The sequence below is a fragment of the Corapipo altera genome, unplaced genomic scaffold (genome assembly GCF_003945725.1).
Source record: "Corapipo altera isolate COAL_440 unplaced genomic scaffold, ASM394572v1 1, whole genome shotgun sequence".
In the NCBI taxonomy this organism is placed as follows: Eukaryota; Metazoa; Chordata; class Aves; order Passeriformes; family Pipridae; genus Corapipo; species Corapipo altera.
Genome location: NW_020884873.1, coordinates 31,206,769 through 31,224,712, shown reverse-complemented (window position 1 = coordinate 31,224,712; position 17,944 = coordinate 31,206,769). Strand labels below are relative to the sequence as shown.

The 17,944-nt window shown below is 39.3% G+C and overlaps 1 protein-coding gene across 2 annotated transcripts in view; it reads left to right on the top strand.

Moving 5' to 3' along the window:
- TPH2 (tryptophan hydroxylase 2) overlaps positions 1–17,944 on the top strand; it is an 86,446-nt gene that overhangs the window by 39,083 nt on the left and 29,419 nt on the right. Inside the window, exons 9-11 of one of the 2 annotated variants that reach the window (XM_027667600.1) lie at positions 4,119–4,214; positions 12,251–12,384; positions 12,473–12,602. In XM_027667600.1, the coding sequence (XP_027523401.1) occupies positions 4,119–4,214; positions 12,251–12,384; positions 12,473–12,602 (360 nt within the window). Of the gene's footprint in view, positions 1–4,118; positions 4,215–12,250; positions 12,385–12,472; positions 13,360–17,944 lie in introns of those variants that run through there. The other variant, XM_027667589.1, reaches the window with a different exon arrangement.

Below are 17,944 nucleotides of genomic sequence, written 5' to 3'. Positions count from 1 at the left end.
CTCCCGATTGGAGGCCAGAGTAGACCAGTTATGTTGATCAATATGGCCAAGGCTGAGATGTTGTTTCAGGGAGTCCTTGTATCTTCTCTTTGGGGCTTCTCTCATGCAGCAGCCGGTGGCAAGTTCACCATAAAGCAAGATCTTAGGGAGGCGGTGGTCCTTCATCCTGGAGATGTGTCCTGCCCAACGCAGCTGTGTTTTCAGCAACATGGCCTCAATACTTGTGACTGCTGCTTATTCTAGAACAGATGTATTGGTCACATAATCTGACCAGTGAATGTTTAGGATTGTGTGGAGACAGCGTTGATGGAAGCGTTCTAGGAGTCGCAGGTGGTGGCGGTAGATGACCCATGATTCGGAACCATACAAGAGAGTAGACAGCACTATGGGTGTGTAAACTCTGATCTTTGTACTTTTTCTTCAAGTGTTTATTTCACCAAACTCTTTTACGAAGCTTTCCGAAAACACTGTATGCCTTTGCTAACCTGTTGTCTATCTCTCCGTCAATCTTACCATCCGAGGAGATGAGGCTGCCTAGGTAATTAAACTGCTGGACTGATTTAAGCTCTGATTCAGCAGTGGTGATATGGGGATGATGGAAGACTTCCTGAGGTGCAGGTTGATAGAGAACTCGTCTTCTTTAAACTGACTTCCAGCCCAAAGAGCTCAACAGCGTCTGCAAAGCAGGATGTTAAACGCTGCAGAGCTGCTTCTGTATGTTCAACAAGGGCGGCGTCATCAGCATAAAGCAACTTCTGGACAAGATGAGCACTTTAGTGTAAGACTCTTCAAAAACTACAGAAACTTCAAGAGCCTCTCTATAGGTTGTAGCAAACCCACACTTCACCCCAAAGATGAGGTAGAACTGAATGTAAAGGCAGATGACAGGATATTGCTGTAGTTTGTAGAGGAGCCAAATGTCTGGGGCCGCAGTCTAGGAAGTATGCCAGAGACAGATCCAAGATTTGAAATCAGAGCAGGAAAGCCTGGATGCCCCCATTTGTGCTTGCATTCATCAGCCTATTTGTAACAACAGTGTAATACCCAGTTTTTGTCTTCAGGTGAGGCTTTAAAAAATGTATTTATCTCAACAGCCATTTCTTTGTTCAGTCATTCCCACTCCAGAATGGTTATCCTGTGTGTAAATATAGAGTACCACAATTGTGGTTTACCATACAAAGAGAGTCATCTAGTGGGTATCTCTGTGTCTGGTCTATGAAAAGTGGCTCTATATAGTTAATATTTAACCTCCTTATCAGTATGCCTTGATGTTTGTAGACTTGAGAGCACAGCTTACCAAGCCTGCAAACTCTGTGGATGCACTGAGCCATCTCTGCATGTCTGTGGGAAGGTGGGAGGGAATTGTGTATCACTTACTAATGATCTGAAGATGGCAGCATTGGGTGAACTATCGCATTTTCTTGGCTAAGCAGAACTCTCTTAAACAGTAAATTGTAATTGCTCCATATGGCAAATTTATAAAAAAATCAGCTTTTCTTTTGAAGGGCTTTTCTCAGTGCTATAGTTGGATGCCACAAGTTAGTAGTAGGCAGATGTATTGCCATTTTGTATATGTTTTACTTGGGTTGGTTATACTGAGAGTACAAGTCTTGTAAATAATAAAGGTTGGCTCTCATCAGCAAGTGTTGGCTCATAAATGTAACTCCCTTTTATAATAGTAACAATTATAATAATTTTTGAACTAAAGTAAAAGAAGCTCAAGGAGGAAGTAGAATTTAGGTCTCTCTGTCTTGCGAACAGGATACCCATTCACCCTGGATAGCAGGAATTGCTCTCTTCTGTGGCTGTGTTAGCTCTCTGCCTTCTGCCCCTTTCATTCCCTGGAGCGCACATCCTCAGGGGAGTGGAGAATGTTTCTCTTCCCTTGCTCCTCTGGCCCTATAGATTGCTAAGTGGGCATTGGACATTCTCCAGGGACCAGCATGACATTGATTTGGTCTTCCTCAGCCTGAGAAAGGTCAACAGGAAAGGTGTCCCACATATTGGGACAAAGTCATGGCTGCTCTTACAGGTCTTTAACAGACAAACACTAGACTTTTTAGCCACTGTTGCTTTTAAGAATGAAAATGAGCATGATCACTGTGTTTTATTGGGAGCCAAATCCTGCTGTGTATCTGTCAGAATGTTCATGTTTACAGCATATGGCCTGATGGGTTCCTTTAAAGGATTTGGGAAGGAGGGGGCAAATTCAAAGATGGGATTTAAGTGTAAAGCTGAGTAGTTCATTGCTGACAGTGTCAGCATGTAGAGAACAAGGACTGTTGCCTTCTGAAGGTTTTTATGGCAAAATATTTAGGCAGGAAAGCGGCATTTGTACTCTTGGTGGTAGGTCTCTCAGCTTCACTCATTGCTCCTACAGCCATATCTTTGTCATTTTGTGTATCTGGTGGTTTGTCCCTGAGATGCCATTTTTGGAAACGAGTTGTCTTCTTCTAAGTGGGGACATTAGCTCATTGCATGTACTGAAAAATTTTATGCCAGCTTGACTTAGCTGAGTCAATAGCAAAGCCAGAGGTGGAAATGTGATTTTTTTTGGTTCTCTTTGATGATGTTGTGTTTTCACCTCCCCTTGTGGATATCTGTGCCTTTGACTGCTGTGATGGAATCTGACTTAAAACATTTGAAATTTCTGCAACTGATTCTTCTTCTCAGCTTACTTAGCAGGTTTGGATCAGACACAGGGCTCATGTTTTTATTTTTTCTTTCATTACACCCTTCTGCACAGTGCCATGCTGCATGAATCACTAGCCCTGCCTTTGATGAGGCAAAGCAATTAATAATTTCTGAATTTCTAAACATTTGTTGAATTTAAAAGCGGTGTTAATTTCTACTCTTTTACATATAGTATGCTAAATACTGGAAGAGTGGGGTATTAAGGAGGACCTGTATGGGAAAAGATCATTGTGTTAGGATCCATTCTTAAGTTATTTGAAAAATTCAAGATTTAGTACAAAATACTGGGTTGGTTCTTATCTTAAATTCATGTTTCCTGCAAAGACAATTAAATCTGCTAGGTTCAGTGAAGTTATGTCTCTTTACACAAAACCTGAAATTGTCAGATAATGTAAAAAACCTCACGTATATACAGATGTGTGTGTATATATGTGCAATATTTTCATGTAAGTTAGAAATCAGCTTCCTAAAATCTTTATATGTAGAAATAGTTATTGTCTTAATCTCAACTGTTTGATCTAATATCAAAAAGCAGTCTTGATGTCTCATAACAAAACCAAACTAAAACTCAGTACCATAGGAGCAAAAGATACTGTCATCTTCTGTATTTAGTGGACAGTGGGCTATCTGTGCTTCTTAAGGTCTTCCTAATGTTTAACTTTGTTGGGTGGCTACAGCAAAGGTAAATACCACAATGTTATTCTCATTTAGCATATCTCTTTCACAGCTTCTCATCAATTTTACAGCTCAGATATGTTACCTGATTGAATGTAGACCTAAAAAACAACTGTAATGGATTGGTCAAGTAAACTCATTTGATTGACTATAATTTTCTTTCTGTAATTTAAGAAGCCAAATGCCATATTAGTTCTTCATTTATGACAGACATTTATGACAGAGTAAAATCTAGTGAAGACTAAGACCTGAACTCAAGAAGGCTTCTACGCACACGGGTTTAAGTAAATTCACTATGTTGCAGACTTTAAAGCGGTATCAGCTTGAGTGTAAAACTGAGCTAGATCCCAGAGATCTTGAGAGGTTCCTAGACAGTCGGACTGACTACCTTGCAGAATTTTATTTTAAGGCATCTCATTTGTTTCAGAAGGTTTCAAAACTCTCTGCAGATTCCAATCAATGCATTTGATACCTAAATGATCTTGCTTGTCTATTCCTAACTGGCCATTCCTGGGAACTGCTTGGTTGCCCAGAAAAAAAGCAGAATCTCACATTTTTGTTCAAAGCTCCCTTACTGCAGAACATGACATTTAAATTACCTGGCAGTAATAATGTACCGTATCTGAGTTTATATTCAAGACAGGTAATTCTGAAGAAGTGGGGCAAGTGAATGAATATGGTATTTGTCATTGCTTAAGTGCCCATTTGCAACTACACTATATGTATCTGAATATCTGTATATTTTACAGTGCTATTTTTTTACGATTGAATTTGGCCTTTGCAAGCAAGAAGGACAACTACGCGCTTATGGGGCAGGACTTCTGTCTTCTATTGGAGAATTAAAGGTATGTACCATTAAAGCAGAATCAACCTTTAATCTTAACAAAATAATAGTTGGATATAGATATATTGACTCTCAAATAAGAGTTAAAATTCTCAAGATAAAAAGCTGATACTTAAAATGTGGTATTGACCTAAAAGCTTTGTTAGAAGTATCAGCTGGCACTTGAAGCATGAAACGGACTTATAAGTCCCAAAGTACCAAAACAACTATAAACTACAAAACTTATTTCTGGCTGAATTTTCATTTCTTGTAAAAGGAGGCTTATGGTTTCTAACAGGTAAGGTTGCCTTGGGCCTCTAAAAGCTTTGTTTGGATGAGAAGCATATATTTTTAACACCCACAATAAAGTGTCAGAAATCAGACATGATTGTGTTGTAAGTAATCCAGTGTATTTGAATGGATTCATTATTGATATGAAAAAACCAACATTCATTAGTGTCCATTCAGTAGATTATTCATATTTACAATTAAGAATGTGTATAAACTCATGCTAGACTTGCCTATTAGACAATACATAGAGCCCTATTCTTATAAAGGTGAAACTGTTAACCTTGCATGGTGTGATTAGTTGTAGCAGATGATTTATTGCCTCTTTTTATGCCTACAAAACATAAGAAACAAGCAAAAGGTATTTTGTCACAAATGTAGTATTTTGGGACTTAGTACATCTCTCTGTTGGCAAGATGGGAGGGAAGGGTAAAGAGAGGTAAGAGTACTATCTTCAGGGACCCAAATGACCTCTTGGTGGCTTTGCAGGTAAATATTTGTTTTTCAAAAGCATATATGGAATAGTATTTCAAACTATTTTGCAATATATCTATTGTTTATTTGTGTTAAAATATCTTCCCAGCCTCCTGGGCTGGCTTTCAGTGAACTATCTGGCAGTTTAATAGAAATATGCCAGTCTCTTTTTGCTGTTTATTTCACCTATAACAGAATATTTGTGGTGAAGCTCCTTAGTCAAACTGCTGTTCTTTCAGTAGAAGGAAAAAGGTTGAAGAAAATTACCTTTTCCAGTATTTTTTCCTTGGCTGCATTAGAGATGCTCTGAGTTCTGTGCATACTTCAGCCAAAGAAGCATTCTTTATCTGCCTGGCAATATTTTATACTCACAGCGCAAAGATGGTTAAACGCAAAGATATGAACATGTTCCACTTGTTTTCACCTGGCCCAGCAACATTCAGTGCCGAGCCCCAAACCCTGTGCAGTATTTTGCAAAGAATCAGGCCTTTTATTTAAATTAAGAGATATGGTCGCTAGGTTATGACCCTGAAAATACCTATCACATAATTTACAAAATCTAAGGACATAAAAATGAGGAAATGGATAGTCAAGAACATAATAAGTCTTCTACCATCACTGTTATAAACAAACACATTACTCTTGTCAAGTGTGCATATTTTGGTATCACACATTTGTGATCCCAGATCTGTATTCTTTGCTCAGCAATAATCTCAGAGTTTAAGTGCAAAGAATAATCCTTTTGAAAAGCAACAGTATAAATTAAATAATTTGCCCATTAATGGACTATACTGATCTTCTTCAAAGGTATGGCCATATATATATAATAGTAATTTTGCCATAAATCAGTAATATTATATACTTTCCTATTACACTACATATATATCTTGTAGATATGATGCCTGAAGGGACTATTAGACCATTTGGTTTGATCTCTTGTGTATCATAAGATATTAAATTTCACCAGATTGTACATATGCTTAGAGACTTAAATGAGACATTTTGGTTACTGAAAATTTGTGTATTGTGGGAACAGAACAGCACTATACCACAAGTAGACACAGTCTCCATGAAGGGCCTGATAAGGTGAAAAATGTCCAAAAAACCTTTGTGGGACTGTGCCCCAGAGTAGAAAAGAAAGTAAAAGGTAAGGAAAAAAATGCAAAAAATTACTAAGTTTTCTGCTAAAGTGACCATGGGAGAAGCTGTTTTTAGACCACATTCATGCATGGGCATGAATGTGCTTCTTGTCAACAAGATACATCAGGCAGGTGCTTAGGTAGGAGAATGTCTAGGCACCCATGACTTCGGTACACAGCCTTGCATCAAGCCATTGCCAGTCTCTGCTGTTTCGTGGGAAAGCAACCTCCCTTACCAGCCTTTTCTCTTTAGCACCTATTGGGAGGGAAAATGTCTTCTTTGATCTGAAGGTTTCTGAAAAATCATGCTAATAGACTGTTCTGGAGATCCTGATTATATCAATGTCCTGATTATAACCAAAATCCCAATGGATGGCAGCAATTGTTCTGAAAATGATGACAATACCAGCTATTTCAGTGGTGAGTGGGGATGAATAGGAGAGTCAGATTGCATGGCCAGGAAGCCTCACCTTTGTGTGTGCAACACACGTACTTCTCATAGGTGTCAGAGTGAAAATATGTCAGAAATAATTACTGCCGTTCTTAAGACGGGGTGTTTGTGGGCCCACAGTCACTTCTGTGAAGAAGTTCAAATACTTAAGTATCCTTGTCACTAGGAAGGCGGATCTTGTTCCAATGTTGAATTTTTATACCTTGACTTTATAGAATCATAGAATAGTTTAGATTGGAAAAGGCCTTTAAGATCCTTGAATCCAACCGTCAACCCAGCACTGTCAAGTACCATTAAGCCATGTCCTCAAGTTGCCATATCCACACATCTTTTAAATACCTCCAGGATTGGTGACTCAAGCACTTTCTTGGGCAGCCTATTCCAATACTTGGCAACCATTTCAGTGAAGAAATTTTTCCTAATATCCAGTCTAAACCTCACCTGGTGCAACTTGAGGCCATTTCCAATTGTCCTGTCACTTGCTACTCAGGAGAAGAGACTTACCCTCGCCTCAGTACAGCCTCCTGTCAGGTACTTGGAGAGAGTGATAAGGTCTCCCCTGAGCCTCCTCTTCTCCAGGCTAAACAACCCCAGGTACCTTAGCACTGTCCTTCTCTGGACATGCTCCAGTGCCATAATGTCCTTTTTGTAGTGAGGGGCCCAAAACTGAACACAGAACTTGAGGTGTGGCCTCAGTGCTGAGTGCAGGGGGACAGTCACTGCCGTGGTCCTGCTGGCCATGCTATTGCTGATACAATCCAGGATGCCATTGGGCTTCTTGGCCACCAGGGCACGCTGCTGGCTCATATTCAGCTGCTGTTAACCAGCACCCCCAGGTCTTTTTCTGCTGGACCACTTTCCAGTTACTCTTCCCCAAGTCTGTAGCTCTGCATAGGATTGTTGTGACCCAAGTGCAGGACCTGGCACTTGGCCTTTTTGAACCTCAGCGATTGGCCTTGGCCCATCAATTCGTCCTATCCAGATCCCTCTGCAGAGCCTTCCTGTCCTCCAGCAGAACAATAATCATTCCAGCTTGGTCTTGTCTCCAAATTTACTGAGGGTGCATTCGAGACTGCAGAGGCATTTGTTATTAATATGCTTTTGTGAGCAAGAAGAAAAGGCTTTCTCCAACTGCTCTCCCCATCAGCTCTCTTTTCAATGCAGTGGTATTCACAGGAAATAACATGGTGACCAATTTTATGTATAATTTCTAGAGATTTCTAGAAATGAATAAGTCACACATGTAAACGGCCAGCAGTATTTGGTCCTTTCAGTGCAGTGAATGGCTTGTTCAGTCTTCTCTGTTTCTGTATTACACTGCTTCACTCTGCAAATCTGGTCAACAGTTTTAGTAACAAAGAACTGCAAAAGCTAGAGAAATGTGGGCACCAACCTATCCATATAGGATTCCCTTCAAATTTTTTTCCCCACTCAGTATTTAGACTTAGAATTTCAGATACTGAAAAGTGCAGTTCCTGATGTGCATGCTAGGGAAGCATCAAGTAAAAAAAACTTGGAAAGCACAACAAAATAAGAAGAGAAGATTAAAAATGGAGCCTAGGGGAAACAAATAATACAGTAAGTAGTTATAAAATTTCTGCTTAATATAGTCAGGTTAACTCTAGCTAACACTATTACACAGTATGTATTTGGGGCTTAGAGATAAGGTGGAAATAATGTACATTTCCATTATTAAAACTATTTCTAAAAGGCAGTTCAAATGTCTTTGGAAATTTTAATCCATTTACTTTGTATGATGCTCTCTTGAACTCTTTCATTAAAGGAGTCTCCTATCCATTTCAGTTGGCTGTAGATCAAGTCATATATTCCTGTTGTATGCTTCTATATTAAACGGAGAGGTAGTCTTCAAATCTTTCTGTATAAATTTTTAAGGTCAAATACAATATCTAGTTGTATTATTTTGTTTTAATGATCGTTTATTTTAAGAAGAGCCAGCATTAATTAGCCTTTAACACCAAAAAGATTCAAATGCAAATTTTGGCTCGGTTTTCTGAAGAGGATGAAGAAAACAACTCCTGGATCCCAGATGTTCATTTTAGTACTCTTTAGAAAGTCTTTTCCTTATTTGTCTAGACAATATATAAAACTGTACCACTGAAAAAGAATTTCTGGTAATATCAGGACACTGTCAGATTTGCAACTTAGGTTGTAGATAAGCAGAAAAACATTTAAGAGCAGGGTTTTCCAAGACTATATGTACTCTACCAGGAATAACAAGGCGATAAAATCAGTACTGGTACACACACAACTTCTCAACTCAAGTTTTCCCCTTGCTAGCTGAAACTTTTACTTTTTGGGGTTTGTTTTGTTTATTTTTCTCAAATCTGAAAAGCTCTGGGTTGTATTATTACACTCCAATTTTTATACTCAAGAGAAATTACAAGACCAAACTTTTTTCACGTGTCAGTGATAGTGGTCACTTAAGAAATGATTCACTGTTGTGCAGTGTGTAAATGCCTGGTGCCATCTGACATGCCCCAGTATTTCTGACCGGCTGCCACTGCGAAAACATGTAAGTCTTCTTTAGGTCTTGTGCTATATCTTCCATCTTCTGTACAATGCATCAGACAACCTAGACCCGAGAGACCTGTAATGAGTAATGGTTTAATTCTTAAGATGTCCAGTTGTCTGATACTGCTGCTTTTCCTCAGAATCAGTGATGATTAATTTGGAAGTTTCACTCCAAATTCTTATTTCTCGAACTGAAGGAGAATCACCAGTAGTTTTATTGGCATAAACAGTTATATGATTCATATGAATGGGCCATTAGGGACAGTTATTACAGATCCACAAGATGGTAAGATGCTCTATTTTACCAAAACCTGTTTTCCTTGTGTTAGCCCTGACATCTCATAGGAGGGGGATAACAAAAGACGTTTCTGTTGGAGAAATCTACTTTCTCATTTGAATTCACTGAAGAACTGAATGTCCAACCAAACTGTAAGTGAATAGCATGAACTTGAAAGCTTTTGGACTCACCAGACCAAGTTTTTTTGTTGAGATTATGTACTTCATAATGTTGAGAGTGCCAAGGACTATCATTTTTAGAACACTGCAATGTTTCTGTAAAATGCTCTAGTCAGCTTTGAGTCAGTATCCTGACCCTTCTAGTTCACACTAAACAGTGTGATCCCTCTGAAGGTTTGTCTGCAGGCTCAGTTCAGTTGCTCAGTGTCTCAGGCTCAGTTGCTGAAGTCTTGCATTGCTGGTGTCAGCATATCAACTCAATAGCAGATGTTACAGATGCCAGGTTGTGGAATTTGAAAGCAGTATCCAGACTTGCAAAGATGGAAACATTGCTTTGGTAGCCATGACAATGCCTAATTGATCCAAGAGCCGAAGACTATGTCCTAGAAGGGAGACAGGTGACTCAGTGGGAATTCATCGGAATTTAGGCACTTCATTCCCAAACTGCAATCCTAAGAATAACTGATCAGTTGTCACCTATATTTGAAGGCATGTCTGAATTCTTTACCCTCTGTTTCCGGGTTGCACATTCTCTGGTGTCCTCACATCCCAATCTCTGCAGAGTTGCTTTGTGAAGCAACAGCTCTGCTCATATGTAAACTAGCCTGGAATCCAGAATGTATGAGTCATTTCATGTGGTTAATCTGAGGAGAATAGCTAGAAAGGCTTTCTCAGAGGATGTCCCCTGTGATAACTAATCAGCTTTTCCTCCTCTTTAAACTCTCTCCTTTTATAAAATCAGGGCTCAGTGACTAGAGGAGTTGTTCATGATGTAGGAGCCACAGGCTGAAACCCTTCTCGTCTCTGATTGCTTCAGTTCCAAGGACTAGGCCTGGCCTGGCAGAGGCCATTAGTAAGTAGAGAAGATAACACTGTCAACCTTTCTGTTGAAGCTTTCACAGTACAGGAAAGAATCCATAAACCAGAAGTGGTCACCTACTGATTCATTTCCTAAGAAATCGTGGCCTGTAATCATAATCTTGATTCCAGGCATAGGGCTTCACTCAGTCCTGTCAGAGTTTTAAGACTTTGTGCTTTAGACATTTGAGGCATCAAGTCTCACTTGGAAGTACAAAGACACCTTAAGAGGAGATTTTTTTAATCTATAGTTAACCTCCCAGGGAATCTATTATAATTTTCAGTGAAGAAAAGCAAATTCATTTTGATAGAAGGAGGTAAGTGCCTAAATTTACAAGCATCCACTTGTATGGTGGCTCTGCAAAGAGAAAGTGACAACAGGGATATAGGCAGTAGCCTAATAAGGTGAGCCTGGTCTGCAGTCCATTTAGAAGAGGATGCTGGTTGACAGACCATTTTTAATATTTGTTTTCAAACCTGTTCAACTGATGGCTGGCTAGAAACAGCAAACCTTGTGAGAAGGAAAAGATACATGTACTAAAGAAAGGTAATTCTCTGACAATTCATGATTCCATACATTAATTTTTCATGTATTTATTTTTGGAGAGAGAGGAGGTGGGAGGAAGAGGCTCTTGTTCCAGTTTTCTGTCCTGTTATTTGGAGACTGCAGGTTGAGAGCTGATGTGATATTTTCAGTGCCTTTCACAGGGATTTAGGAATGAGCATAAGCAAGAGCATGGATAAAAGTTGTGGTGAATACCTTAAGGTTAATACCTTACTCTACTATAAAGAATGTCCATGCAGATAGAAAGTAAAGAAATCAGAGATACCTTTGGACATCAGGGATCTGCCTCCTCACTGTCATTTCTTTATGCTTTTTATGCACATCTTCCACTGTGTATAGATAAAAGGGGACTAAAGAAGGTTGAAAAGTGACCTAAATATGCTCTCCTTCCTTACCTTGCACTGCCGTAACAGAGCACTGAGAATGAAAATATGTATGCTCTGGAAGATAAGGTAGGTCCAAAAGCTAACACAAGTATTCAAGTCAAAAGGGGAGCTAGAAAAGATTGTGTTGGAAAATGTCTCAGTACCTACTTTCCAGTTTTGAAACCTTCGTGTCCTTCTAGTGGCCTGTGCAAGTCATTTAAAGAGAAAGGCTAATCAGAAATCTCTATTCTGAGTAGCAGCATTTGATGCCTCATCTGCCCAGTGTCTGCCCTGTACTTACCCGTGTCTGTTTAGCTATTTTTTCTTTACAGTACTATATGGAGCATTATTGCTCAGGTGTATGTGGCAGAAGGGCAAAGCATTTCATCGCTATGCAATACACTGGCATTATTTAATGGGTTTTCAGATATATAGTTTCACTTTCGCTGTCAGGAAAATAGTATATGATGCTGTCCTGAAAATGTAAAGCACAGATTGTATGAACTGTTTGTTGAGACTCAATTTATCCACCAAGACAATGATGAATTCTACCAGTTAAATGACATTTTGGGGACATACATATTTGCAGTTGTACAGATAATGTTTCAAGAATGGTTATTTGATGACTTTCCTGTTTCCAGCTGAACATTTACGTCTGTATATCTTCATGGCAGGTGCATTTCTAATCTCCTCTTTATTATTTCATTATTAGGGCAAAAAAATTTTTCCATAGAAAGAGCTCTTTTAAGTAGCAAATTCACCATGTTCACTATTCAAACTGAAAAAAACATTGTAGTAAAACAAGAGGGGCTACCAGCTCGTGGGAAACATACAGCACAGCGATATAAAAGCTGTATATATGAACAGTTGTATGTAGATGCACAGCAGTATCAAAACACAGTTTAAAAGATCCTGTGGTATATTTTGCAGCATGCTCTCTCTGACAAGGCCAATGTGAAAGAATTCGATCCAAAGACAACCTGTTTGCAAGAATGCCTTATCACTACTTTCCAGGAGGCTTACTTTGTTTCAGAAAGTTTTGAAGAAGCCAAAGAAAAGATGAGGTAAATTATTTCCCCTGACTCAAAAATCCAAATTTCTCTTCTTTAGCAGTTAAAAAAAAAGTTATGTTAATTTTCTTTTTTCTTTCAGGGACTTTGCCAAATCAATCAATCGTCCCTTCTCTGTGTATTTCAATCCATATACGCAAAGCATTGAGATTCTGAAGGATACCAGGAGTATAGAAAACGTTGTCCAGGACCTCCGCAGCGATCTGAACACTGTATGTGATGCTTTAAGCAAAATGAACAGATATTTAGGGATTTGATATGTCTGGCACTGTGATTTTCTGTCAGTTACGCTTTCTGTAGCCAGTTACATCACATGAGATGGCTGACTTCTCTTACCCATCAGTTTTCCCTCTACAGCTTGGCCTGTGTCTTGCATTGTTGTGTACCTCTGTCTAGATGTAATGTGCAGACAAACCAAGGCAATGCTAATTTGTAAATGCAGCACGGAATGTGGCAGAATATAATCATCAATTCCTCAACACGATGCCATGTACAAGTATACCATTAAAAATTTGACTGGCAATGGTTTCGTTTCTGTAAGATGATTCACTTCAATGTTTAAGAAATGATGTTGTTGATTTCATTAAGTCTGAGTTTATTTCTTTATAATCCCTTTCCTTCCATAAGAATCGAGAAAAAATTATTTATGACACTTTCATTTTCTTTGTAAGAGAATCTGTATTTCTTTCTGTAGTGGTAAAGACACTGTTTTGTCCATATATCTGTAACAGAACTGAGTGTCTCTTGTGACTGAACAATACAATTTGTGTCCCAGTTCTGAGATCAGGAAGGCTGTGTATTGGTACTAAAAGGTCTCGGAGATTACACATTATGAGAACTCTCAACTGACTAAAGTTCAGTGTGGCTGAGTAATTGCAACACAATAAAAGAGAAACCTCTGACAATTCACGTAGAAAGATAGTTCTGATTCACGCTTGCTACCTGTGACAGTCCTGAGCATGCTTCCTCTGCGAGTGCTGTCTGGGAATACGATTCCACAAGGCCTTCTACATCACTGTGTGCCTTGTGCATTCCCTTGTGTTTTGAACGTACTCCTCTTGCATTTCATGCATAATTTACTTTTCCTCATTATTCCCCATTCAACCTTGACTTGTCCATGCATGACTGAGTCTACGCCATGTTAGTATCAGAACATATAAAACGATGAATATGGAAGTTGTTATTTAATTATAGCCAAAATTATTTTCAGTTAGTAGAATACTTGTGGAGTGATTAAATCATGGAGACACCCAAGCTGCCTTGCTTGTATTGGATGGATGCAGGTAATGCCTGAGTTAATAAACTCTAAGTTGTCAAGCTCTGACAGATGTACAAGCTCTGTCTGGGGAGCACAGTGCAGAAATATTTGAGCCAGCTCTTATCTGGAAGCAATAATTATGCATGTCTTTCCTTTATCTGGGTTATTCTCCTATTAGCCAAGATAATGGAGAATTGACTATATTGTATGGACCCTTCTTAATGGAAACCACATGGCTTATGTGGATTATGTCAATATGGGTGAAAGTGTCACAGCTTGTCTACATATATGGAAAATAGGTATCTATTGAAGCTGCTCTCCCAGATGAAAAAGTCATGCAAAGACTCTTAAGTGTTTCTAGCAATTTCAGCATAAAAAGAGCACCACTTGATAGTGCCAGCATATCCTTAAATAAGAGGCAATCTATAAGGATAATTTTCACAGGGAAATCTGCCACCTTCTCAAAGATAACTATGAGATAACAGAAAAGGCTCTTTTCTCTGGATGGTCCCTGCTGCATTCTAATGCTGCTGTTAATAGGGTGTGGAAAAATCTAGTTTTAGATTTAACTGTGACTGCCATTTGTACAAATGGATAACTGTTGAATTATCCCATGGGAATCAGCATGCCAAAGGAGTTTTTAACCTCCCAACATTAGTGCTGACTGTTTGCTAGCACTTAGCACAGAGGAATTGCTGGCAACCTTAGCAGGAAAGTTTGCACCTCTTTCTACACGTGAAATCTGATGAACCCCTTGTAGCCATTTCTGGAGAAAATGAACTGTACTGAGATTTGCTTTAACTGGTCTGAAAAAATCATTGTGCAAGAAGTAGTAGATCTTATTTGATTCAAGAACTGACAAAGTATTGTTGTGTGCTTAAGTAAAATAGAGCCACAAAGATCCAAAGCTTCAAAGTTGCTGAGGTTTTCCCTTGAATCAGAATTATGCAGGAAAACTTTAAATACTTATAAAATCTGGATTTGTACTTGAATTTTCTTAATAGCTTAAAGTAAGTATTCAACAGCAGTAAAATAATAGAAGCATATCTTTGTTTTGTTTTGTGCTGTTAGCAAGTAAATCTTATTATGGATTAGGGAGAAACCCTTGAAATCCAATAGTCATTTTAGGACTAATGATGGCAAGGAAACTGTCTACAGTGAAGATATAATGTCAATGAAACAGAACATTGTCAAAGGATAATGGGCTCCCGCTGCTAGATATATGCTTAATCCAATGATTTTATTTCTATTATACAACATGATTAAAAATAAATTAACTATAATGGGGTAAGGAATAATAGTGATTTAGAGAGACAATCACTCATTGTTCTTACGTAACAAAGCGGCCTTCTTACAGGCTGCAGAGCAAACTGGTTTTGGGCTTCAGCCAGTCAGGAGCCAGGACTGGGAAGGAATGCTTTAAAATGTGCATTGTTGTACTTTTATGAATCAAATAGTTCCAGTTTAGCTGAAATTCTTCTCTGCAGTTTTTATTAGCAAATTAAGATCAGCCATACAGCAATCTCCTTGGATGACAAGCTCATTTAGGCATAATGAGGGAATTATTGACAGTTATCAAAATTACACTAACATTTCATTTAGAATAGGCCATATTTATCTAAGGTGCTTGTTTAGCTTTAGTGAGCTGGACTCTGGAAATTGGACTTCTGGCTTAGTCTCATTTATTTCCTGTGTAATTCTGAACTGATGCTTTATGGGTCTGAGATATATGCACTTGCTTTGCCTGCACAGACTAAATGGGCCCAAGCTTAATGAATGTAAAGCATTGCAGTGTTTTACTACCGTGCAAAGTCTAAAATGAAAAACAACACTCTGAGACATGGCAGCAAATACAAATACCAGGTTTCATTTGCCAACCGAGACATGGTTCATGCATTTCATTTAATTTGCTTGATAGAGGGGGTGGAATGGGGAAGGTATTAGCACAATATATTGCATTTTCCCTCTCCACTCTTCAAGACCTGTTGGGAATCCCGTTTTAAGTTTGGCCCTAAAATGCACTTTCGTGAAATAAGGTGTCTTTTCCTTTCTTCTTGTTATGATACCCTAATGTGATGGAGAAAATTCCAGAAATTTACTGTACTGTAATGCATATTTACTGATACACTGTATTAGATTACAGAAAATCGTTTCACGTCTTTGAACGGACAGCCTGGCTCAGAGAGCTAAAGCTGCTGAAGGCTTTCACCTACAGGCTGCTGGTGCCAATCTAGCCCAGTCAGCAGTTACTGAAAGCTATCACCAGCCAGCAGCAGCCTGGCTTCTGTGTGATGAACTGGGAAGCTGTGATTGCTTAGTTTGGAATAGAGGAGGCTGAGTGGAGACACGATAACCTTTTTCAAACACATAGAAATAGTTGCAAAATGGAAGGGACAGGCTGTTCTCCAGCCTCAAGAACTAATGGACTTAAGTTGCAGGAAAGGAACATTAAGTTATGTAACAGTGAAACATGAGGGGTAGATTGCCTGGGGAGACAGCAGAGCCTCCATAATTTTTTAAGTGAACAAGGTTAGGCTGCTGTCTCTTAGGAAGGATGCTGGCACAGTCAGTCCCATCTTGAGACCAGAGGAGAGGGAATATGACGTCTTGAAGGTCCCTTAGAGCAACAACCTGGAAAAGGCTTTAGACAGCTCATAACAGCAGTAATGGTCAACAGCCACCATTGTAGAGCATTTATATGGCACCTGCACTTCTGCCTCCTCCTTCAGTCTTTGACCAGCCCTAAAGGGTGATTCTTCATCTTTCCATCTTCGCTTAGAGAATGAGTAGAATGCATGGTCAGAGTGTACCCTTAAAGACTGACTATGGTGTTCTATTTTAAGTTCATCAACCATTTGAGAGAGCTTTCTATGTGGTTTACCTGCTAGTTACAGCTACCCAGAGTCAGAAGACTGAGATGCAATCAGCATTTGTGGTTTTTACAAACACATCCTATCTGTGCCTGCATTTGGGCTGTCAGGAAGACTGTGCTTCCTTGGACAATGCAGAGAATCTGGAGGTCTTCCAGGCTGCTGAACCTGAGTGCTCCAGCCAGATATAAGCCTTGTGTCTTGGTGAAATGTGGGCGCAGAGCAACCTGTTCTCCCTAACTCCCCTGATGTCCAAGGAAAAGAAACCCACTGGTGTAGTCCAGAAGGGAACTTTGGTTTAGGTCCAAGTTCCCAGGGAACTTGGGGACTGCACCTGCTGTCCAGGCTAGTGTCACATTAAGGGCCAGATAAGGATTGATGCAATGCTCTTCCTTTCAGGGAATCAGCTTCGCCAACGTGGAAACTTCTCTTCTTGTTTCATCTGTCAGTGTCTTGCTTTTTAGAAATATGACAGCTTCCCTTCTATCTCAGTAGGAACCACGATCATATTTCCAAATAATTTGTGAAGAGAGCAATCTGCTATTGTTATATAATGACTATGCTCTGTGGTATTGATTGCTCCAACTCTGGAGATGTTTCACAGGCAAATTCTCACCTTCTCAGTGAAGAGTTGGACAGCAATGACTGATTCCTCTTATGGGTTTCAAAGTATGTTTGGGACAGGGCATGAAGAGAAAAGTTCTGGTTATACTAGGACATATTTATTAGAAATGAGTCCCTCTAATGACATAGTGAAGTCTGTAGAGGTATCCTTGGCATCCTTATTGGCAATTTTCTCTAACTGAGCTTGAAGAGTAAACATTGTTCTCAGTTGAAATGCTCTATGAAACCTCTTTTATTTCATTTTGCATCTGGTCCTAGAGAAAAGGTAACTAAACACAAAACAGTCAGGATTCAGTGATCTCTATTCAAAAGAGCTACATTTAGTTTAAAAAGGCCCTCCAACATCTTAGAGTAAGACTTCATATTTCTTTCCAACAGCTGAGGTAGGGTAAGACTAAAAATAAGTGTTGGCATCTTCTTGGAATTTGGCCCGGAGTGGACTATTCAGGTGGAATAAGTGTGAAATGGTTACATAGTCACATACTTTAAAATGCAAGTGGGTGGTGGATATTCTGGTGGGCATTTTTTTTAATATAGTCAGAAATCTCAAATGTCCAGGAAAATAATGGAGAAGAAACCGCCACTGCCACACTCCACCTTTGGAGGTAAGAAGTTGGGTTTGTGAAGCAGCAGGATTTCAGTCTGTGTTAAACTGGCATATGACCTGAAACACAACCCAAATATGCCTGCATCGCCGGCTTCTGTGAGAGTTCCAGCATGAATACAGTCCTTATAACAGAGCAGCAATGAAGCACTCTAGAGCCAAACAGCCCTCCTCTCCCACAGGAGAAAAAGTGAGTGA